General features: G+C 43.2%; 1 protein-coding gene across 3 annotated transcripts in view; it reads right to left on the reverse strand.

The window, feature by feature from the left end:
- Positions 1-25,151, reverse strand: part of CACNA2D3 (calcium voltage-gated channel auxiliary subunit alpha2delta 3) — an 834,102-nt gene that overhangs the window by 219,525 nt on the left and 589,426 nt on the right. For 2 of the 3 annotated variants that reach the window (XM_087866961.1, XM_087866959.1), the window contains exon 14: positions 15,104-15,121. The exons of the other annotated variant lie outside the window; for it this stretch is intronic. In XM_087866961.1, coding sequence (XP_087723087.1) covers positions 15,104-15,121 — 18 coding nt within the window. The remainder of the gene's footprint in view (positions 1-15,103; positions 15,122-25,151) is intronic. 3 annotated transcript variants of the gene reach the window in all.

The following is a 25,151-nucleotide window of genomic DNA, read 5'->3' on the forward strand; positions in this document are numbered from 1 at the left end:
GAGCACCAGCGTCCGTGCCAAGTCCCATGCCATGTGCTGGAAGGCTGGAAGATACCCAGGCAAGACACAGAGGTCTTACCTGTCAGGAACCCAAGTCCCCCAGAGGAGACAGATAGGCAATGGGGCAGAGGGAGAAACGCTGGCTGGGGCAGCACACTGGCTCTAGTCACGTGAGCAGAGGGCCTAGCTTCTTCAGGACTAGCCTAGACTAAAGGAAACACGTCCAAGAGTCACTGGCATCTGTCGGGGTTTTTATGACAGATCCAGAATGGTTCCTGAAAACCAATGTGACGACGGCAGAAACAAGGTCCCTGCCACAGAGCAGTTTCGTCCATTTGCTTTAAACTTCAGAATATGTATCAGTGGAACAATGAAGGGGGACATATTTTTAAAAACCGCCCAGTACTTTTCTTCCCCCCCCCTTTTTTTCCCAAATATTACCCCCTTTCTTTAGAGAAATCCTCTTCATCCCTTCCCTCCACGAGGTTCTCTTGGCAACTAATCTCTCCCATCCTGCATGTTACTGGGCATCACACCCAGGCTGAGCCAACTGGGGCACCACACACACACACACATACACACACACACACACACACACACACACACACCACACCCCCTACCCAGGCCACCTGTTTTGTTTTTTTTTTTCCCCATCTGGAGCTAATAGGAAAAACTCTCTACTCCCCTTCGCAGATGACTAGAAGAATGTAATCCTGACAACCAAGTTCTTTCCCCATAGAGAAGAGACGGGGAAAATAAAGTCAACCCAGAGACAGAAGAAGAAGTGTGTGTGTGTGTGTGTGTGTGTGTGTGTGTGTGTGTGTGTGTGTGGTGGGAGATAAGGAGAGGCATGGAGGGAGGGGGAGGGAATGAGAAAGGGGGACAGGGAGGGAGGGAACAAGTCCTGGGATGCCTTCATCCCTAAGCTCAACTCCACCCATGCTGTTTTCCATTATTGGGTTCCTTGAGGCGATGTTTGTTGTTTTTTTCTTTTTGCCCAAATGAGTGTGGACTGGATTTGTAACTCTTCTAACAGAAGAATCCTGACTTGCACAAGCGCCCATCTTGACCATAAATGACCTAGGTAGTTCTAGATACCCATCGAGGTGCTCCCAAGTACCCTGTACAATCCACACGGGGAGACACTGCTGAGACCAGAAAGGCCGAAGGCAAGACGTTCCAACAATCTTAAGCTGAGTGGTTGTGTGTCCATTCCATAAGGGTGGAAATTTAGGTATCCCGAAAGTACCCAGATACTGAATGGCAATGGGCAGCATTCTGGGGGAAATGAGGACTCTTTATGATGGCATCAAAACTATTGTCATTAGGATTTTGTGTAAAACTTTTCATGACGAATAGACATTTGCCTGCTTTGAGAAAAGAGCCTGAGTGAGAAGTTGCAGAGCCAGAGTCTGCTCTGACAGAGAGTTAGGAACCTGCCAGGAGAGAGGACGGGATGGGGGACAGGAACGGAGGCAGGTTGCAGGCCCTGCCTAGGTTACATCATGACCAGTTGTGGCTACAGGGATGCCTGGGGAGCCCCCCCCCCCAGAAAGACACCTGCTGTGTTGCCTCCCTCACACGTCCACTTACAGGAAGCTTGCCAGGACCAGCGGCAGGACCTGAGTCCCCTGTAGCTGGAGGCCTCTGGGGGCGAGGGTCAAACACTTGAGAAGGGAGGTGGGTTGGAGCCGGGCCCTCAGAAAGCATTCGAACAAGGTAAGGGCAGCATGGCTGACAGCCCATTTGAGGGCTGACAGGTGGTTTTCAGCAGAGCTTCCTGCCATCGCTGCTCAGCCCTGGAGGCTTGGGCTCAAACAGAAGTTTGTGCAGAAATGGGGAACTCAGCTCAGGAAGAGAATGCTCTAAGCCAAGAACAGAGGCCAACTCACTAACTCTTCTCAAAGATTGTATTTCTTCTCTACGTTGCCCCTTTTATGTTTATATGTTTTTCTTTTCTTATTAAAGTCAATCAACATATTGACTATGTTAATGGAGTACATCATATAAATGTATACCGTAATACATAAATATTTTATACATGTGTACATAATTTGTGAGTACACAGCTGGGTTTCTGCTGTGTCTTCCTTCCAACACCTGGCATGAACACCAACCTGCACACCATGAAAAGACACTGCCACCATCTAGTGGCAGTTGGGATGAATTGCAGGCACAAAGTCCTGGGAGATGAGCCTTTTCCAAAGCATAGCCTTACCAATAAAAATGTACTTAAAAGGCAGGCAATGTCACTTAATTCCCCACCCAGTGGGAGAAAAGATAGGCTATATAAACTCATGGTTCTGTTAATAACCTGTAGCTTGACAGAGGAAAAAAAAATAGTACCAAGAGGTGAAAAAACACAGCTGTGTACATCTTTAAATAGAAGATGACACATTTTGAAAGTAGATCGATTCTTTAAGGTGTGCAGGATCTGAGAATGTGATAAGGGAGAGCAGGAAGGGCGAGGTTTTCTCTTTCCTCTCTCCATGAGTGTAAGTTTACCAATGACCTGGGAATCCCTGAGGGCTATTCTTTCAGTAGCACACAATGGGGGCAATGGGAACAAGATAGAAAGAGATGGCAGCCATGTCCTTCAGTTTTCACACTCCATGGCAAGGGGAGGGCTGACAGTAGAAAGCCACTGGAATAACACTCTACAAATTAGTGAGAGCACCAGGGAGGGCTTCAGGAAAACACAGACCTGGAAAAGGGAATATGAGCAGAGTATGTGGCTATGTAGAGACCCTCCACAGGAACAAATCCCTGGACCTTGCCCCCTATTCCCAGACCAAAAAGTCCTCTATCCCTACCCTTTTGATTCCTGTCTATGGCACCTCCCCCAATTCTCCCACTCCTTCCCTCACCCCAACATCCTTTATCTTCAATATTGAACAGAGATCAGGGGGAAAAATCTAGTAAAAACCATACTCAATTATGGGTCTTAACTTTCTGTCCTGGAGGTACCTCTTGCTGGAGATGCAGACACTCTCAGAGGAAGAAGAGGTGCAAGCCACGGAAATGTGGAAACTAAAGCCTATTGGTGCATCTCATGCCTGAAAAGTATCAGTGCACAGTACCCGCATTATCTGCTTGGCTGATGTGAACAGCATCTGACTCTGAATTTTACTCTCATTTACATCTCCACCGCTGTGAGTGCTAATCATGAAATTTACTAGCTGCTTCAATGGTGGTCAGTTTTAAATGAGAGGCTTTACACAAGTACGCATATTTAAAAATACACTTGCTCAATAACCTAAAAAGCCATTTTGAAAGGAGAAGAGAAAGAAAGAATAGTTTGTTCCAGCGATAAAACCAAAAGATTTCTAAATCACCGTTGGTAGTGTATCTGTGCATGTATGTTTGATTTTTTAAATCTCTTCTCTGTATAGTTGAACGTTTTAATAAAAAGAACATCCCCATGAATTTTCACCTACAGAAAACATTTTATAAATAAAACCACCCAACAGCACATGCTTGCAATGGATGTCAATGCCCTAAAATAAATAATAATCATCCTATTCAAACAAATCTTTTTGCATAAAGGTCAAAATAGTCCTTTAAACAAACTATGGTAATACTTTGATATGAAAATGCTATGAGAGTAAAGTTTTTATATTCTGAGTTAAACATATTATGCTTGATTATTAGTATTTTAGATGTTCTTTATAGTAAGACGTTTAGAAAAAGCAGGCATTACTATTTTTAATTGAAGAGCTGGTTCTTTCAATGTAAGCAATATGAATTGTCTGCCTTTTATGATACTACTCAGATGAACTGCTACCCTTCTAAAATTTAGACAATTTAAGAACATCGACCACTGTTTAGATTCTCATTTGCACTGGCATCTTTCAACATTTGTGGAAGATGCCTGACTCCTAAATAATATAAGGCATTAACAAAGTAGCAGTGGGAAATAAGAAGAAACAAGAATAAGTAAATCTTCCAAGTAACATTGCCCCTCCCTTTGCATCTGATTGTCTGGGTAAAGTGCAGTCACTCAGTTTTCGAGAATACTCCATAAGTGATATTTCGCTTTTAGCCAAGACATTGCCACTTCTTACTGAATCATTATTACTTGTGTCTGAGATTTGAAGACCCTGAATTCTTATCAGATTCACTGTATTTTAAATTGTCTAAATACAAAAGTAAACAGATGTCCCTCTTTGAACTTTGTATCTTGTATGAACTCAACTGTTGAATTTGTTTGTCCTCTCTTCCTCTTCTTAACAACCTGAGGACAACTTTGTGAGTGATAGTGTTGGATAATGCTGGAACATCTGTATGAGAATCTCAAAATGACTTTCTTCTAATAAAGCTGTTATTATTTGGGAAAAATTTTATGTTGCTTCCTCTTTTCCCAGCATTTCTGAGCTATGTCATTAAGTGGGGAATATGTTTTATGAGTAAACATCTAGACGGAGGGGAGATGTAGTCTTTGGCCAGGGACACATATATAAGTAAACCCAGGGGCAAGAGAATATTACAGATCAACATATCCAAAAGCTGTTGTAGGAAACTGCTTTGTTTGTTTATTAGGGTATAACATGCTTATTTCAAGACTGTCCCAGAATAATGACAATACAAATTACCATGGGGCATTGGATTTTCGCTAATATTCATGATCAGCTAGGACACATAACTGACCTCCCCAGTATAACGGAGCACTTGTATTTTCACAAACACAGTTTAGACACCTCCCAAATAGATGCCTGAAAATACAGTCAACTGTCAGAGCTTTGGGGCCCTGGGATAAAACCTTCCTCCTGTTTAAAGACCCCCTGAAACGCCGCTTCCTCCATAAAACCTTCCCTAACGAAGTGGAAATGGGAACCAGATGTTCTCAAACTTCACTACAAAGATAATCATATTTACTCTACAACCTAAGATACCATCTAGGACCAAATTTGTGCAAACTGTTAATACAGCAGTCACTGAACACCGTAGCTGGAAGAAAAACTGAAAATTCTGGAGGGCTTGTAAACTGCAAGGGCAGAAGCTGGGAATGATCCCTCTTTTTAGCCACAGCATTTAGCATAGATCTGGTACATAGGAAGTGCTCAGCAAATGATCCCGGAAAGAACGGATTCCGATCCTGCCCTTTCATTTATTTTATAATCAAGGCCCAAGGAGGAAAAGGAGTCACAGTGACTTGATGCCAGGATTTGGGCAAGCCTGTCCTTTTATATTCTGGGGCTTCCACTGGCTCCTGGCTCCTTCACTCGGTATCTGTGCGTGTTGTGCCTGCGCCAGTGTGGTGAGACTGTAAGGAGGCTCTGAGCAGCTGGCACTTACATGCTGCTGCCGTTGCTGGGACAGAATGCTCATGTAACAGCTTAGTTGAACACTGTGACTTTGGAAAGCAGCACAGAGAGGAGAATCAGCTATAGAAGCATCTGGAATTAAATCCCAGAGCAGGTTACCCAAGCTTATCTACCCATCCTTCTATCCATCCATCCATCCATCCATCCATCCATCCATCCATCCCTCCATCCATATCTGTTTCCAAGCACAGCTTGCTATTACTAAACACTGCTTTGAATGTTTTTATATTTAGGTACCCTTAGATTGAACCCTGACACAGACCTTGCAAAGTGTCTTTCAAAGCCCATCTTGTAGGTGAAGAAATAAAGGCACAAAGAACCTGGCACCTGGGTCACAGAGAGCAGCGGAGATTTAGGCCTTGGCCCACCTGATGCTAGAGGCCCCGTCCCAATCACTGTGCCCTCAACCTCCTTTCTGTAAAGGACAAAGACAAATGTCACGTTTTGCCTTAAGGAGCCTGGGGTGCAGTGAAGCACGCTGATCATTGCTAGAGTAGGGGTACCACCCATAGTTCTTGGGAGGGTTAAGTAGAATTCTAGATGTAAAGCAGCCAGCACAGAGCCTGGCACAGCCAACAAGTACACGCACCCTCATAAGGAACGTTCTAGGTGGTGGGGGGAGCTGATCAGCTCCTCTGGAATTCACCCACTGCTCTACTGAATTAGAACACCCCATCCAGCTCTCCATTGGAACTGCATAACCAAAACAAAAATATTATTCCTTTATCCCATGATAGAACATCATGGCTTTAATAGTTAAACAAAAGGCCTTAGAAAGCAGCTGGCCGGGGGGGTGGGGGGGTTTACCGTAAATGGAAGGAGGTTAGGAAGGAAGCAGACTGGGAAAGGAACTGCCTGGAGGAAGGGGCTGGGGAAGAAGGGACAGATGCTGCCGAAGCACCGGGCCTCCAGATGAGTTACTGCATCCCAGGCCTGGGCGCACGTGGATGGGTCCAATCCAAGCACACAAGGGCTCATGACTCAGCAAGTGGTTCACTTTTGTGAGTCATTTCTGGAAAAAGAAAATCCATACCATGGCATTAGTCCTTCGCCCGACATTTTTCTACCTCTCGAAACTAGGTTGGGTTTTACAAAATCCTTCCAGTTAATTTGAAGGGATAAACATCGAACTCTCTGTTCTTGAACTCGTTAGCCGCGCTGCTGTGCAGGATTGCACAACCGCTCTGGTTTAACCCCAGAGGGTCATTCCAGTCGAATCCTCTGGCGTGAGCTGAGAGCTCGCACAGAGCCATCCCTGCCGTTCTCATGGAACCGGGCTACATTTGGGTTTGTAACGACTATAGATCCATTAATCGGGGGTCTGACCAGCTAATAACGGGACAGGAAAGGGGATCAGGCAGCTGAACTATGACCAGACCAACAAATACGTAACTCTGTTTAGAAAGAAAAAACTGGAAGGGCAGTTGCTTCATTAAAATTAAAATCTCATTGTAATGGGCAGAAATGATGACGTAAATTCTGTCAGCGAAAATGAGAATATTTTGTATCAAAACATCAAGCCAAAAAAAAAGTTAAGAAAGGCAAGGCTCTGTCTATGAGTGTATGGGGTGTGTGTGTGTGTGTGTGTGTGTGTGTGTGTGTGTGTGTTCTCCTGAGTAATTCATGACATTTTCATACCACACCTGCCACATAGGAAATCCCTACCAATGAGGACCATGAAGTCAGATTAATATCATTGACAGTGATTTGGCATTGATTTCATATACACTCAGCTTAGATTTACATTGCGACACAGATTTGGTTTCCAGAATCAATGAATTGCACTGCTTTTCATGAGCCCTGTGCCAGAATGAATGGTGTTCTTCACTGTACATTCTCTCTCACTTCCTCTCCTACGGAACTCAGAGAAACACAGTAATGCAATCACAAAAGAAACGCTCTTCTCACGGAAGCCCGCACTTCCTGGGTTCCCTTCCTTTTCCCTTCCCTTTCCTTCATTAAGGTATTCCATGTAGGTGTCCCCTAAATGATACTCTCTCTTCCAAGCTCTTGACCAATAAAGTGTTGATTCATATACTGCTTTCAGGAAACATACCTTAGTGGGTCAAGTGATGGATACAGTTGTCCTAAATCTTCCAATAAATACAGGAGAACCCTCAAAATGGCAATTCTTTGAGCTCATGATCGCCCTTGGGTCAATAAGTGAGCCCTGGAGAATGGCATCTAGAAGCAAGGAAATCAGAACCTCAGGTGTTCTCTGATGTCCTCTTCAAGACAGTCCCTAGGCTTGACATAAGTCATGCTGACATTAATGCCACCACAGCCAAATTTCCTGGCTTTGTGAAATAGCTCTTCTCAATCCTCTGCCTTCCTTTCTATGTAGAAGAAAAAAAGGATATGCATATTTCTTTGGGGAGGGAAGAACAATTATAATGAAAACAATTTTTTTAATTCCATTGTTTTTACTCAGATGTTTCTTTGACTTTCAAAAGAAAAGGCAGTTTCATTTTAGTAATGTTATAAGCAGGGCTTGTATTGTTTTAACACCTCAAGACAATCATATTTTACAGTTGTGCCTGCTTTAAATAAATAATAGAAGACATTCACATATCTTAAAGACATGAGAATTTTTTAAAGAAGACTCTGAATTCCTAAGACACTAAACATTAAGTCTGGGACGAGAAAGCACTGCAATACTAGGGATCTTTAAATCAATTCTTGGTTTTTGGATTTACAAAAATACCTACTTTTTTTTTTTCTTTTTTGGAGAACATCAGATTACATCAGTGTTTCAAAACCATTTCTAATTTATTTGTGTCAAATGTTATTTGTCTATTAAACAAGGTATACTACTAGCACAATGGGTAGCATTGCTCTTTCCAAGACTGGCTTCCCCTCTGGTCAGGCACTCAGTGTGGATGGCCCTGGCAAGCACTGTTCATGTGCTTCTCAGGGGAGTCTCCCATTACAACAAGGAGAAAAGCAAGGCTCAGGGTGATGGTGTTCTGGACCCAAGTTTGCCAGGCAGGACTGGCAGGGTGGGGTCTCTACTCCAACTCCAGCCAACCTTGCAGTTGGTCTTTGGACAGCTGGGTTCTCTTCCCTCTGCCATAGGAGTGGGACAGCCCATTCTGTCACACGTGCACACCACAAAGGGCTGGACTGTGTGAGAACAGCACACTCCAAATAGCAACCGGGGCAAAGGTCACTCTCCCTGCTCCATTCTTCCCATCTGAAAGCCAAGGTAGCCTTTCCTTCCAACCAGTCCCACACTGAACAGTGAGTAGGACCAGCAACACCTCCAAATGAGGTGTGTGTAGTAGGTTAGGCAGCCCCCTGGGTTCGACTGTGCCCCTGCACTTCCATGGACCGCCCACACTCAGATCCATGCTGCTCTAAGCACCTCATGGGGATGGGCCTTTGACTAAAGATAAAAGATGATTTCTCTTTCTGTTAGAAAATGAAGAGTTTTGATAAACAAAGGTACTTTTTAGATTTGTCCCGTGTAAGACAGCACATCACTGACAAACTGTCCATCTTCTGAGCAGAGCTGTCTGTTCTAAGAATCTACGTAATTGTATGTGTTTTTAAAACTGAGTTTTGATTTCCCAGTTTTTCATTTGTTTCTGGAGTGAGTTAGGCTCAGCAAACAATTTTTAGGCAAAAGCCTTGTTTGTCCATTTAATGTATTTATGAGTAATACATTTTGTTCACTATTATTATAAATATAACTACTTATAAAAATACATGTTCACTGCACAGGGTTTGAAAAGCACAGAACTGAATTAAGAATAAAGCAAAATACTTGTTCTCCTCTTAGAGGGGAATATCCACTATGAGACATACCTATGCGTTTCTTCTCAGTATTGTTTTGTACATCTGTATGTTTACACACACACACACACACTAAGACCATAATGTACATAAAATGTTATATTCTGATTTTAAAACTAATTTATTTTCTTATATTTAATTCAATTTCATTTTTTTTTTTAAAGATTTTATTTATTTATGTGACAGAGAGACAGCCAGCGAGAGAGGGAACACAGCAGGGGGAGTGGGAGAGGAAGAAGCAGGCTCACAGCGGAAGAGCCTGATGTGGGACTCGATCCCGGATCGCCAGGATCACGCCCTGAGCCGAAGGCAGACGCTTTAACGACTGCGCTACCCAGGCGCCCCTAATTCAATTTCATTTTGACCACAATTTTATAATGGCTTCCTATCCTTTGGAACTTGGGTGACTTTTGCCACCACTTTACTATTGCTGGGTGTGTTGGTTCTTCTTTTCCTCATTAGAGGTAAAATTGCAAGTCACTGACTGGTTTGGGTTACATTCTTTCTATGAAGGAGGATTGTTGGGTTAAAACACGGAAGTACGGATATTCTTCATATGTACTAGCAATGTATTCTTGAAGGTTTTTCTTTTTCTTTTTTGTTTTGGTTTTGTTTTGCGTTTTTTTTTTTTTAATCAATTTTCATGCTGATAGTGTAAAAACTAAAAACTAAAAAAATCTTTTCATAATTGAATTCTGGTTCTTACCTTGCTTTTATCTTTGTTATAAAATCCTATTAAAGTTCCAATTTATATGAAAATGGGATGAAACTTGAACGTTTTTTTCCAGATATACAAATAAACACGCATTACGAGTTTGTTTAAAATTACCCAATTAGCTTTTTCAAACAAGAAAGGCAAAGAGCATCCTGTGTCTGCATTGGAACTCTATGACCCCCATTGGTCCCTATGGGGGTGCAGTTCTTGCGTGCTGCTCTGCCAGCCCTCCCGCCATTGGGGAGCCATGTGCTGGGGGTCTTGTGTTCCTATATTAATGTTCTAAAGCACGGAGCTGAAGAGGGCCATGGAAGAGGGCTTGGCCAAGACTCACATGGATATGAAACAGGCAAACTACACCTTCTTCGTCAGTGGATCTGGACCACTACTGATACACCCACACAGAACTACAGTGGGGAACAAACTATGGGGCTCTGTGATCATCATTCTGGTTCAGCAATGTGCTGTGACTCTGATTGCCGCAGAGTTCCGGCACACTGGCCACGGGAGAGCCGCAGTGGCTAGACTTGTCCTGGGTTCTTCCTCCCTGGCCTTATTCACAGAACAGATCTACTAATTCACATGGCAGCTACCAGCTTACAGACTCAGTGTAGTCAATCTTAACAGCCCCAGCCCGAGGATGCATATTAAAGATGCCTGTACATGTTCCTATAAAACAGAAAATGATAAGGGGGGGAATGGGGTTATCAAAACAAGATATAATAATTCACACACAAAGCAAGTCAAGGTAAAAGCAAATGAGTCATAAACCAGAACCAAATGTAAACAGTTACCACCTCTCAGTTTCGCACTTGATTTGCACGGATTTTGCTGGTTATATAACTATAATGGAACACGAAAATCGCTAGACCTACAGTTCTATGAAAAAAGCAGCTTTGCAAACTTTCAATTTTCTATTTTCAATGACAGTTAATTCAACATTTCAAAGTACAGAAGTTAAATGAGGCGAAGAATGATAAATGATGCCCCACAATTGCTGAAATCTGATTACCCAGAGATAAGAACAGGCCAGATTCCACTTGCCCAAGTGTGGACCTAAAGCATGAGACAAATGAAAGAAAGAAGGGGAGAAAAAAAAAAAAAAAAAAGCAAAGGGGGAAGAAAAACTTTAGGGAAATGAATGCTTCCATTTATCCCTCCTAAATATAATATAAACAAGGACACAAAGAAAATGCAAATGGATTCCGGATCCCATGGACACTCGGGGGGGATATTAATAAGCCAGTTCCATCCTGAAAGAAAACCCCCAAATCGACCTCCATTTAAGAAGCTAATTTATGCACTCCTGAGTCCTCATACAAGTTAAGCAGCACAGAATATCACAGCAGGCATAAAACAACTGTGAGCCCTGCTGTGTTTGTTCAAGAATGCAAGTTAGCTCTTCCTAACAGGAAACAAAACATGTCGTCGGGCTATTAAACAGGGATCGTTTTGCCATACTGTGCAGCCCTGAATGCATCAATTGCTGTCCCAAACAGGATTTGAGATGTGGTTTTCTTTAACTATGGTTTTGAGAAAAATGCTTATGCTGCTCCGAGTTCTCAGACTGATATTAACTAATCTAGTGCCGGGCCAGACAGAGCACTCTCGAAACCTTCACGGAACGGTGTCTGACAAACTCCAAAGTGGTGGGAAGGCAGCACGAGATAAAGGGAAGGGGTTACCGATGGGGGGAGAAGTTAACCCACGTACCCAGCCGACTTTGGAATTCCCCCAAGAGTATATTTGCCTTTCAGTGTTCAAGGCCCCACTCTGCAGTGATTAATCATGCAGTGAACAACCGATATTTCGTTCCCATAGACAAAACCCACCTGAATGAATATGCTGTTTGAAAAAATAGACAACTTTTTTTGCCAGGAATGATGACTGAATGTACACTTGCAAGTGGTTTTGGGTAACTCTGCTGTGTTATTATTATAAAATGGGATCTCTCAGATGTTCTTTAGAAGTCAAGAAGTTCCATGTAAGAAAAAATAAACAGGCAGACCTTTCTTACATATGGACCTTTCTTCATTGTTCAATTTAGGACCATCAATCCACTGGAGAAAGTGGTTCAATTTCCACTAAAAAGAACAGACCTGTGATGGCTTGAGGGCATCAGGTCTGTATTGCTACACGGTTTTTAACCAAAACTTTGGGGCACTTCACTGCATTTGGTGAAAATAGTTAATCAGGCATATCACCAGTTAGTACTATCCCAATGTGATATCAAGGGTTGAAATTTACAGAGTCTAGAAATGATCTCAGAGGTGCTTAAGAATCACAGTAAAAACAAAATAAAATTATTTTTGCAAACCATTGTTCTAGAAAATAGTCATAAGCTAGAAGGTAAGTTTTGAAAGACCCTCAAAACATCAGAATTATGAAAACCATAACTTTTAGCCAAGAATCATTAATGACTACCACACATAGGAGGGACACCCCAATGGGACATTTTTAGTGATTGATCAGCTAAAAGATTAAAGTAAGCATGTTTACAGAGATAACTATTTAAAACATTTATGGAAAAAACAGTTGCAGATGATACAAAGAGGGACTCCAACAAAAACACAGCACAGATGCAGACACCATATGGTCCAACGTATGCACCCATGACCTCATGTGAAAAGCAGGCCAAAGACGTAACAGCTGGAGATGCCTCCCTTTTACCCCCAGAACAACAAACTCTTGGGTTTGGAAGGGGCTCATTGCAATCATGTCCACGGCTGGGTGAAATCGATGGGTAACGTCAAAGACTTTGGGAAGAAATCTCTCAAAACAATTGTCCCTGGAAGCCTTTGCTTTGTTGGGGTTTGAAGCCCAACCTGCATTTCCTTCTGACTCCATGTAAAGGTGAAGTCAGGTAATGTAGAGTTTTTAATGAAACTAGAGGGGCGTCATGTATCTTCCCGGCACTTCTGTCATTTCCTGATTATTCATTAGGCTTGAGTCAGAACCACAAATCATTGCCGAGGCCCCAGACCACCACATCCCGTATGATCTGCTCATATGTTCTCTTCATCGCTGCTCTAAAGCATGAGAAGCCAAGACACATAAGTGGTAGGAGGAACTCTAAGTTTTGTGAGTTTCTAGCATATGGCAGGTTCTGTGCTAGACACCAGTAAGAGAAATAACTCTCATAACAAAACTGGAAAATGAGTCTATCATTCTTCTTAATGAGAAGAATCCTAAAGCATAGAGAAGTTAATTAACTGGCCCATGGTCACAAACGGAGGGAGGCTGGGAAGCAACCCACCATGTTCCTTTGCTGGTCAAGCAGCAGGACAATGAGTTTGAGGGGGGCTGATGCTCGGAGGACCCTCATCTTTCCAGCAGAGTGCTCTGCAAGTGTCACTGAAGTAACACTGGGGATGGACAGAGGAAGGACGTGAGGGGCACGGATACTCATCCACCAGCAGCTGAGACTGGCTGCCCTGAGGCAGGTGTCTTCCACCAGCTGTGTGACTCTCCTCAGCCACCCTCCACCTTCCACCTTCTGACCCAGCCCAGATCCCCAAGGTTTCTACTTAAACTCCTTCTCCAACGAGCTGAATTGCCCAGAAATGACTCCCAAGAGTTCTGAAACCATTTCATGTAGCGTTCTTAACAATTTTTATGATAAGTACCTTTCTATTTTAATAGAAAGACAATGTGAATCGATGGTGAAGAACTGGGTGGGGGGGGAAGAGCTATTCCTTGTGACACAGGGCTGCACAGCAAGTTCTTGGGCAGTCCAACATCTTTGGAAAGACACTGGAGTGTCCTCCCCAGTTCCGAACTTTCTATTTGCATGGCATGTGATGTGAGTAACAGAAAGAAAGAGGGCAGGGAGCTAACTGCTATTGAAGACCATATGTCCCAGCAACCTTTGTTCTTACCGTATTCTGTGTTGGTTTGTTTTGAACCTTGTTTTAAAATTCCATGGCTGATGGCACCTCAAATTCATGAGGAATCTTCTACAACAGAATGCTTCTGTATATGGATCAGTGGAAACTTGATGAATAAATGCCAGTACGTTGAGGTTGGTCCAGTTTTAGGCACTGAATTTGTTAAGTCTCTTTACAAAGAAATTTCAAATGTGGGCAATTAAGAAAGCATGACCTATTAAAGATGCCGATCCTTCCAGATAATGTGGAATTCTGACCATATATTTACCCTGGAAGCTGTTGTTCTACTCAAATACTTTAACTTTTAATGAAGTGTTCAGTCTTTTGGTGATGGCACTGAAGTGTAATCAAACATTACCACAAGCCAAGTCACACACTAGCATGTCTCGCCTTGTTTAAATATCTCGAATATATTTGAGTAATTGTGTAATGATTTCTAGGCCTCTGGTTGTCCATATGGTCTGAACAGACTGTCTTTTGTAGAGCAGTTGTGCTATCTCTCTCAACGGGAAGGAATCAAATCATCTTTGCTCCAAACTGGAAAGCTTGGGAGGTACTGCTTACATTTCGGGGAGGTGCCTTACCTCAGCTCTTGAAACAAAACCAACCCACATCTGGCCCCCAGAAATCACTGTGTCTTCTGGAAATCTTGCTTGTGTTTGTGAAATATCCCAGAACAAGTCAGCAGGCATCATGTGTCATGTTTTCTTCTGTAACTGTCCTTAGGATACAATGACATGCCATGGGGACAACACAGCAAAGCCAGCATGGCAATCACATGGAATCTTACTAGACAGAGAACATTCTAAATGGTGAAACCAGATCATCCCAGACAGACAATGAGGACCAGTGAAAGGGTCTGACTTTGGCAAGAACTTTGCTCTAATGCTCTCCAGGTGGTACAGCCGATGAGACAAGTGAAGGAGCTATTGATTTTACAATTAATGAAACCCACAGGGAGTCTTCAGAGATTTGGCTTAAGAGCCCAGAATCTAAACTTAGTCACTGGGCCTTACCAATTATTCACATTAGCTGTATCCCTAGGAAAGTACCTCAGGGAAGACCTGGAATGCTGTGTTTGAAGGAATGTGCTAAATTTACTCTTGACCTATTATTTGAGAATTCTTGAGCAAAATGGTTGGGTGCAGAGTTGTCCCCAAACTTTTGGCCACAAGAGGGTTCTTTGATGGGACAAACTTGGCAGGGAGACAGTGGACAGATGAGTCCGTTGGCCTTTCTGCTCCTGCCCAACCTCAGGCTTTTAGAGTTTTAAGAGGAAAACCATTTCACTGGTCATGAACAGTACTGAACGCACAAAATCATGGAGACATGCACAGTTCGCAAGTTCCGAGAATGATTGCAATGTGATGGAAAAGAGTTTACCTTTTGTGCCTGAGGGAGCTGAAAAACAAGAGGAAAAAAAAAGAGAAAGAAAGAAAAAGAAAAGAAAAGAAAAGAAAAGAAAAGAAAAGAAAAGAAAAGAAAAGAAAAGAAAAGAAAAGAAAAGAAAAAAGCAATCGTTACATAAAAAGTCAAGATCAACTGTAAAACTTCATGTGGTCACCACTGGCAAATGGAAAAACCAAAATTGGGAGAAGAAGAGGGAAATAAAACTAAAGACACTTCCCCAAATTAAGCTACGGTGCTGATTATTCAACCTGCTGTCTGAATCTGTAGTTATCAACAGATAATCTGTGAGCACATGTTTTGGGAATCACCACACGCGTGCTGGCAGTTTGGCAACTTCCTGCAATACTAGACCTGAGGTTCTTCTGTTCAGTGACCCCAAACACACATTTCCAAGACCCAATTCCTCCTTCTTGCACACCAATAGTTACCTAGTAGAGGAGGACTGTCTGGAGACATCTGGGGTTGTCAAAACCAGTGAGGCGAGGGAGCCAGAGTTATTGGCTTCTAGTGGGTAGAGACCAGGGATGCTGCTAAATGGCTTCCAATGCAGGGGATAGCCCCCACAAAAAAGAATTATCCAGCCCACATGCCGATTGTGCCAAAGTTGAGAAACCCTTCTGTACATAAAGGTAAGACCATGAGAAGAATGTTCTGTTTTTATTTTTTTTATTTTTTTTCTTAGTTTTTTTTTTTTTTTTAGAATGTTCTGTTTTTAAAGTCAATTTTTCTTGCTTTGTAGCACATTAACTGTTCCTTTTATTGGTGGTTAAGGAAGCATGCACAAGGATTTGTGCCTTTGAAGTAAAGCTGATATTCTAAGAACAACGAATAGGCAGTCAGTTAATCCATAAAATAAGACAGATTTCCCAATGGTACAGGCAAGAAACTGAAATTATAGGTATGTAGGAAAAGATGAACATTTATGAGTTGTTGTCTATTTTTCAGCATTGAGGCTATTAGGCTGTGGTTTAATGCCACTGTATTTGTGACTGCCATTACAGCATGCAGCGTTTTGAAAAGTATTTTTCTAATCTGAAATGGAAATTACATTATCCATGTATTAAATACCAAATCTAGGAATTACATCATTTTCAAGACTTACTTCTCATCATAGAGACTAACATTTATTGTGTGTGATCTTGTCACCAGGCACTGCTTAAAGCCTTTTATTTGCATTATCTCACCAAATCAAAGCAACCCAACACTAGGTACCCTGATTACCCCCATTTTACAGATGAAACATAAAACGGCACTTAGAGGGTAAGTAATTATATAACGTCCCATAGATAATAAATTGTAGAGCTGGGTTGCCCGACTTTAGAAGGTACACATTCAACCCAATTCACATAGTAAAGGCCATGAAAACTAGGAAATTAGACAGCAGACTTTTCTTGTTGTCTCTCTAGAGCTTATAACATTGGAAGTGCTAGAAGATGCAAGATAACTAAATCAGACATCCTGGGGTCCCTTTTGAACCTTTTACCTTTCCCATTCCTTTAGCCCTGAGAAGAATGCTCTTTCTTCATATACACTAAGACCAGGGGTTCCTAAGGCCCTGCACCTGTGGATAGAGCCCAGCAAAGGGCAAAAGGGATAGACCAAAGCCAACAAAGTGCCTTGAATCTCAGAGACAACTTCAGAATAATTTGGAGAATGGCCATGAAAAGTAGACCCAACCTCTCCAACACTCATTTCTCAAGCAATTTTATGCCCAGAGGTCTCCCAATTTAAGGAAACAGGAATAGTACAAGCAAGCTTTTCTGATGCTTTCATCCTACTTATGGTTATGGTGACCACTATTCAAAAAGGAAGCTTGTGAGTTCCTCCAGTGCTTCTTAAGAATTCAGAAAATATGTATCAAGAGGTAGAAATTGAGCCTAAAATGAGGGATCACTTCAAGTCAATTCTCTTACATATTAAGCATTTTGTTCATACGACGGAAAAGAAACCTTAGAGACGCAAACATTAAGGGAATGATAAATGCGTGTTTCCTTAGGAAAGCATTTGTGTTGAATCACAGCTTGTCATATGAAATGCACGGGGGGCCCTGAGAATTACAAATGTTTGATGAACTGTAAAATAAATAGCAAGGTTCAGTCCTGCACAAACTGCCGGACTTGACAGACCTCTGAAAGGAGAGCTACCCTTTCTTTCTCTTTTTCTGGAAGCTTCATCTCCGTCAAGCAGGAAACACTCCTTTTTGACTCACCCATTTAAGCACATGAGAAGGAAAATGAGAGACTAGGCCTTTGTGGTGATGTCCTCAGTTTAAGACTGTCTCAAACTGTCCACAAAACATATATTTTCCTCAAGAAATAACTCATGAGAACGAAGAACCACTTTCCTATCGGAGCTTTGAAGGAACAGAAATTACAGTTTGCAGTGCCCTCAACAGGTCGGACCTCTGAGAAGGAGCTTCGGAATAGAACACAGCAAATTTAGATCAGAACATTAGCAGCCACAGATGCTACTACTTGGGAGCCGGCTCCCCTGAAGACACATCATCCACCCAACAGTCACAAATGGTGCACACGAGCCTGAGCGGGGAACCTGATCAGCCAGACACTCGGGGCCTCGGGCTGGGGTCTTGAGGCATGTGCCTTCCAGTCTTTGGCCAGATGCTTGTCTGTAAAAAGGGATGGTGGAGGGAGGGCTGGGAAATGGGCCAAATCTTGGATGGCCAATAGATTCTGTCTTGAGAGCCAAGTCTGACTGATTAGTAATGGCTGTCTGGAGGGCCGGGTTGAGAAGGATTCTGAAGTTATGTCTGAGTTTTGTTGGAAAGAATGTAAGAGCCAAATATCAATGTCCTTTGCAGGCTAAAAACTAAGGAATGGCAAGCCATATCCCTGGACACGATGGATCTCTCAAGGTCTTCCTGTACTTTTTCTTTGTAGTTCTGAGCACATCTATGATTTCTATGTAATTTATTTATGTAATGTCTCTCCACTGCTCGGTCACAAGCACCACGAGGGCATGAGGGTGTTTACCTTGTATGTACGTTCTGAAGTTTCCTAAGCTGTGCCTGTAACTGGTGTCCGCCTTGTTAGAGAAGGTACCCTGTTACTAGGGTATACCCAAGGCCGATTGAGGTCCCTGCCTTGAATTCACATCACCTCCACAAACACACCACGTGGATAACCCAAGCTGACAACTTGCAAGAGAAAAAGAAATCTCTCTGCCAGAAGGATGGACATGACCTCTCGGATTCCCATATGCCTGGCATGGATATCTCTATATGTGCAGACTGTCTCGCTGACCCATGGATGCACATAAAAGCAGCCTGGGAACTTCCCATCATTACACGGCCTAAGGTGAGGTAACGTCTCTTTTACAAAAGCCACCTGCGCCTTGTCAAGCAGGCTCCACGTCTCCGGATCCGTTTCTTCACTTACTATGGAAGGGTCTGCACGGGCAGCTTCAGGTTCCTTCCAGGCTAAACACCCCCAAGTTGTACGATTCTATATCCGACTATGCACACCCTCCAGTCATTTTTTGAATGGAAGAGTAAAGAAAGAAAGAAGTAGTGGTATGCTCTGGGCTCCCACATTCCTGGAGAAAAGCTGCGCGCTGGATGCATCCATGAGATACCTGACATTTGAACGCGGAAAAACTGAGAAAGTATCATTTGAAAGAGAATGAAGGAGAGGAAAGGCGATGAAGATGACAGCAATAACAGCACAGGCCACCCTTTAGTGGACACGCTCAATGGACCAGGTCCTTGGCTAAGTGCTTTTTCACCTTGATCAATGTTGGTCCCCACCGCGGACCTCCGGAATAGACAGGAGTATCGTCCAGTTTATAGATGAGGAAACAGATATTTAGAATAGCTCATTACTTTGCCAAGGTCACCCAGCCAGGAAATGCTTGAGCTGAGGGTCAAGGTCAAGTCTCTTGGCAGCCCCACCTCTGCTTTAACCATCAGGCTCGAGGTGTTGCCGCTCACGCAAACCAACGGCACTAGCACCAAGCCACGCTCCTGAAGGGCTTGGGCACTTCTCAGGCCCTTCCATCCGGGCATCTCTCATACTGGAAAGGGGAACGAGAAATTCTGGCACTGCCCCTTGTGGAAGAGTCTGGATGGAGACAGAAAATCCAGCTTACCACAGTTCCCAGCATGTGGTGCGTGACGTAACCATGTAGCATAAATATTTACCATGCCCTCTCCTGTTGCAGACATTTACACTTATTCTCTCCTCATCCTGAGACTCTCCCTCACAGCCCTTCTTGCTTGCCCAGCAAATGCCTACTTCTCTGGTCAGTTGCCATTGCCTTGAAGAAGCCTTGTCTGACCTCTTGCATCATATGCCCTCATCACATGCCTCATAATACCACATGCCTCCCATTCACGGTAGAGTTGTAGTAACTGCCATTCTGCCCTTCTTTTTTTGGTAACTGAAACCAAACTTTTAGCCAGGGTCAGCTGAATGACCCTGTTAGAGCTTGATGTGGCTAAGTGGTTCAGTTGTGGTCAATGAGATATCCATGGATGTGGCTTTACCAGATAGTGTCCTTAAAAGGACTCCCTCCATGCTGCTGCCAGTAAGGTAGCTGTGATGGCTGGTGCTCTAGCAGTCATTCTGGACTGTGAGAGTATCTTGAGGATGGAAACCACACACTAGGATGGTGAGGACAGCAGTAATGACAGGCAATTACTACAGCTGTGGCCAGCTATCCACTATTCTAACTGCTTCACCTATATTAATTTATTGAAAACTCACAGGAATCTTATTAGGTAAGTTCTATCATTACCCCAGTTTTGCAGTTGATGGAACTACAAGGTCACATGACCAGAAAGCAGCAAAGACAGGATTTGAGAAGGGAGACCAGTAGGAAGGGTAGTGAATAATCCAGGTGAGAAATAATGGAGAAGTGAATCAGGGTGCTGCTGGTGGAGGTGGCGGGCTGTGGTCTGACCTCAGATCCATTTCAGAGTAAACCTGATTGAGACTGATATTATAATATGAAAGGGAAGACATCAAGAGTGCATCCAAGGGTTTCGGTCCATGCAAATGCAAAAATGGAACAGCCATTTACTGCAAAGGGAAAGACAAAAGGAGGAGAGTATTTGAAGAAAGCCCTCCAGAGTTGAGCTTTGTCTACAAGTGACAATTTTAGGATATCTCTTAGACTTGCCGGTGGAAGTGTAGGGTGGGCAGCGTGGTCACCGTCAGTGTGCCGACAAGGTGACTCAGGGAGTGCATGCAGAGAGAAGAGAGCTTATGTCAGGGACACAACAGGAACATCCCACCAGGTAGAGGTCCGGGAGCCAACGGGAGCCAGTGAAAAGAGCGCTGAGGAGCCCGGGGGAAGGGCGGAGGGGGGAGATCGGAGAGCGCTCTGAGTCCCCGAAGCTAAATGAAGGTGCTTCAAAGTGGGACAGTACCTCCACCAAGGGGGGGGCGCTTTCGTTTTAACTTTCCTTATTCACTTCGTTTCTATCTCAGAGCTCCGCACAGAGTCACAGGGCAACACAGGGGACACCCATCCATCACTCTCGCTCAATGAAGTTCTGGAGTTGAATGGACTCCTTTTCAAAAATAAAACTCCAATTAAAGCTCTATTGATCAAAACAACACATTTCACTATAAAATATGTAAAGACCAAACGGGAAACAAAGTATTTTCCTGCCAACTGTGTAAAACACACACACACACAAGCCTGGCCTACATATGTTTATTCCATTTGTAAAACTGGCCCTTTGCCTCAGGCCTTATGAATGAGCGATAAATCCCTCTTGCTGCAAAGTTTCCCTGTGTTCATTTATTTTTCTTGCTCATGTTTGCATTTATAATCTTCCATTCTTCTTCATTAAGCAACGTGGATAAAGATCGCTGTTCCTCTTACACATCAGAGGAAGCTCTGCTCATTGGCTCAAACTCTAAACCTGCACACCGAGGACGGAAGGGCTCTGATGAGCTAAGGTTTGGCAGTGGTTACTGTCCCACAACCATCCGCTTCTGCCACCCCATGCCAAGCCACCCCGTGGCTCTTCTATCCCCTCGCTTGGACTCCCCACCCCCAGTCCCATCTCTATACTGCATCCAGAATAATCGAAACGTATGAACCTGGTACTTTGCCAGCCGTCACTCGCCTCAAAGGCTTTGTGTGGCTATTTTCTCTGGTGGCCTAATGCTCTGTCCCCTGCTCATGTCAATTCTCTGATACCCCCCACAAGCTTGGCCTCACCAATTCCTACTCATCTGTCAGACTGCCGCTCTGGTGGCACCTCCCCTGACTGAAGTCCCTATCTCAACCAAGTGTCTTCCTATGACATCACCTTGTTTATTCCTGTCTTAGCATGTATCACCTTCTGTCACCTTCTTGTTTACTTTTTAATTACCTCTTCCCATAAGAATTTAAGATTCATCCAGGGCCCACATCTATTGTATTCCTTGTTTTATCACCACAGACTACACCTGTACTGTACCTGGCCCTTGTTAATCATTCAGTACCTATTTGTGGGAGGGATAGAGGAAGGAAGGAAGGAAGGAAGGAAGGAAGGAAGGAAGGAAGGAAGGAAGGAAGGAAAGGGAAGGGGGAAGGGGGAAGTGGGGAAGGAGGTAAGGGGGATGGGGGTAAGGGGGAAGTAGGGAGGGAATGGAGGGAGGGGTTGGGGGAGAGGAAAAAGGAGAGAAGGAAAGGAAGCAGGAAGGAAGGGATGAAGGAGGGACTGCCTTGGAGTCTGGTAGACCAGGTTTCAAATCCTACCCCTACCATTTACTAGCCATGAGGCCTTGGAGGAAAATATATTATCGCAGAGCTCTGGATTTCTCATGTGTAAGACTGTAATAGTAACACTATTGCAAGGGATTAATTTGAGGATTACATGAGATCAATATCTGCTGAGAACCTACAACAGCCACTGGCCTGTAACAGTTGCTGTTTTTACCCCTTGTAACCTCTGGAGTTTACAGAGTTGGCCCCAATCCTACAGTGTCTGAGAGATTATACTAATAACCAAGTACCTCATGGTCCACGAATGAGCCCACGCACCTGGAATCACAATCTCCCTCAGTGGACCATCACTTCTTCACAGTGGTTATGTGATAAAGATAAAGCCTGGATAAGGTGTCTTATGCAGTATGTAACTCTTACGATAGACGTGTGTCTCTTTGCTTTCAACACAAGCCCTTTCCTTTTGTAGTAGTCCCCAGGCTTTGGGTAAGGTTCTGTTCCAAGCTCCTTGACATCAACAGTGCCAAGACCTAAGCCAACCAACTCATCACTCTCCCCTGGCTGCAGCAAATGGCTCAGAGTGGACATGTGACTTAAACTAATCTTGTGAGGACTTTTATAGAAGTAATAAAAAATTATATCCCTCTCCCCCTTTCTCTCTTCTTCCCTTTCCTCTCTTAACTAGAGTGTGAGGATATGCACCTCTGGGAACAGTGCACCAAATGGGACCTAAGAGTAAAGCCAACACTATGAAACGTGGGAAGTTAGAGGGGCAGAACTCAGTGCCCGTGGCATCATTTGAGCCCCATGTCCATCCAGGGGACTTAGCTTCTAGTGGCTTCCAGCTTAGTAGCAGCCATGGGGACATCCTGAGAGAACTGAGTTCTTATTATTCCCATTGATATTTGTAGCTGGTCACCTACAGTATACACCATGGCTGCTCACAACTAGATTTTACTTGCACAAATCAAGGGATTCATCAAAAATTTCTGTATTTTTCCTCAATTTAAAAAATACTCAGAAGTAATTTCCTCAAAAGATTTCCGATGGCACAAGTGAAATTTCCTCACAAAAACACAGGGCATCATATTTTGGTCTAATTTATGACAACGTTAGATGAGTCGGGGGACCCAAGGGTTTCTCTTTGTGTCACAGGTCCTGCTCCTCAGAATCTTCTCCTCCCCTGGTTTTCAGTCAGTCTACTTCCGCTACTTCTCTTCCTCCTTAAATGTGGGCACCCTTTTGCTCATTCTACAACCCCCTCAGTGAGGCCACCCCTCCAGGCTCATGGCTTCAACTAACCCTGCTCACGGTGGTGATGAGAGGGGAGAGGGTGGGAAGAACAGTGATAGAGGTAAACAACACTGCAGGCTGGAAGACAGGAATAAAAACAGGGTCAATAAAAAAAAATAAATACAACCGATTTTTCTATTCAAGTACCCATTGGAATTTTTGCCTGATATCCTAGAAGTCCTTCAAGCCCCGTTAGAAAGACTCATGGGGAGAATGATTATCTCTGTACTCCAAATTTTCTCGCTTTTATCAGTTTGAGTGTTTTCTTCTCTGACCACATATAATTTATTAATGATTTCTCAATATCTAGTTTGGGGTACAAACAGAACTTTAACTTATTTTTCCAGCACTGTGTTTAAAAGCAAGAAAAATATGGATAAAAAGACCTTTCTTTGCAACACACTTGCTTTTTAAAGTGTTTCTTTAGAACAAAAGTCATATCAGCAATGCATGTTCCTTGTAGAAAATCAGATATCAAAGAAAGGCAAAAGGAGAATTTAAGGCCACCTTTGACCCTAGCATCCATTTCCCCCCCTAACGTCCATTGTTGTCCTCAGTTAGCGTTATGTTAAATGACTACACAGTATTCCATTATTTGAATATATGATAAATGACTTATGAGCTATCTAGGCTATATTCTCCTTGGCACTGGAGTAGATGACGGCAATAAACATCCTCGTAGTGTCCACATGTTTGTAATAAACACCTTTGTAGTAAAGCTGTTGCACACACTCTCGACTTCTCAAGAAGCTGAATTATTAAAGGGCATTGCATATTTCAGTCCATGTGCTTTCTAGAATGCTGTCCTAATCTACACTCTGAGCAGGGTTCTCTCTTTCTGATGTTCACTTCACCACCCCTAAGCCAGCACGATGTACTATCATCTTAAAAAATCTTCCCGTAATTTTTATAGGTTAGATTATATGGATGAACTTTTTCCATAGTTCAAATGAGTTAGAGACAGAGAGGATGTTCAACTTTAAAATCCCCGAACGGCCAAAGGGTTCGCTCTGTTGTGGGTCTCCAGAGAGCACGGCATTGCTTCCTGCAGACTAGCACCTCCAGGTTATTTAGTAGAAACGAAGTGGATTGATAACTAAAGGTCAGATTTTTCAAACTTAATTTTGGATCAAAAAAATCTGGTGTTTTTGTTGCAGCACTAGAGCCCTGCCTAGATGAAAAGCAAGCCTGCATAAATTATTCATTTGATGGCAGACATTTTTGGGGACGCTGGAAAATGTGGATTATTAATGGGCAGACCAGAACAATTCTCACATTACATATAGCTAAGGACTATCAGCTGGGGGAAAGCCCCAGACATTTTGCTTGTTATAATGTTCTAAAAATTCTCACAATAAGAAGTCATTTCTCATCAGGCTCGAACTCTGCATTGTATCGGAAAAATAAGTTTCCAATTAAAAGTGTCATTCTTCAGCCTTATTTTGTGTGGTCATCTTGCTGAAAAATTATCTGGAGTTCTGGCAATGTGGGGGAGCCCAAGGTCCTGCTGGTTTCCTGTGAGAACATGGATTGGTAGAATCAAAAGGGAATTTGGCAAAGTCCAGATAAAACCAGCGCCATGATGCTTTTGTATTTCCTGTTTGAAAACCACATTAGTTCACATGGCAGTCCAGGGATCAGTGTAGATTAAGGAGGATCTGATAGGGAAGGAAGCTCTTTTCTGCAGGATTCACTTTGGAAATATCTGAACAGGATACAAACTCACTCAGACCTACTCCTGAACTCCCACCCTACCAGTGTTGCTTTTCAACATTGTGACTACTTCCAGTTGGATGCTCTAAGCTGCTGGTTTTAATTAAAACTTAATTTGCAAAAATGTTTCATAATTTATGCATGTCATATAATTCCTCTGAGACTGAACTAGGAGCCAACTCAGGGCCTTATAAGGAGACATTGTACCGAGAAGGTTAGGGGAGAAAGGGGTGTAGGAGGGGAAGTACCAACAGGGGTGCAACAGAGGAAGGTACTGATACTTTCTTTCAGCTTTCCATCACCTGGATCTGCAGCCACCTGGGAGAGATATGGGCCT

The sequence above is a fragment of the Ursus americanus genome, chromosome 14 (genome assembly GCF_024610735.1).
Source record: "Ursus americanus isolate L20-20 chromosome 14, mUrsAme1.1.p, whole genome shotgun sequence".
NCBI classification, from domain to species: Eukaryota; Metazoa; Chordata; class Mammalia; order Carnivora; family Ursidae; genus Ursus; species Ursus americanus.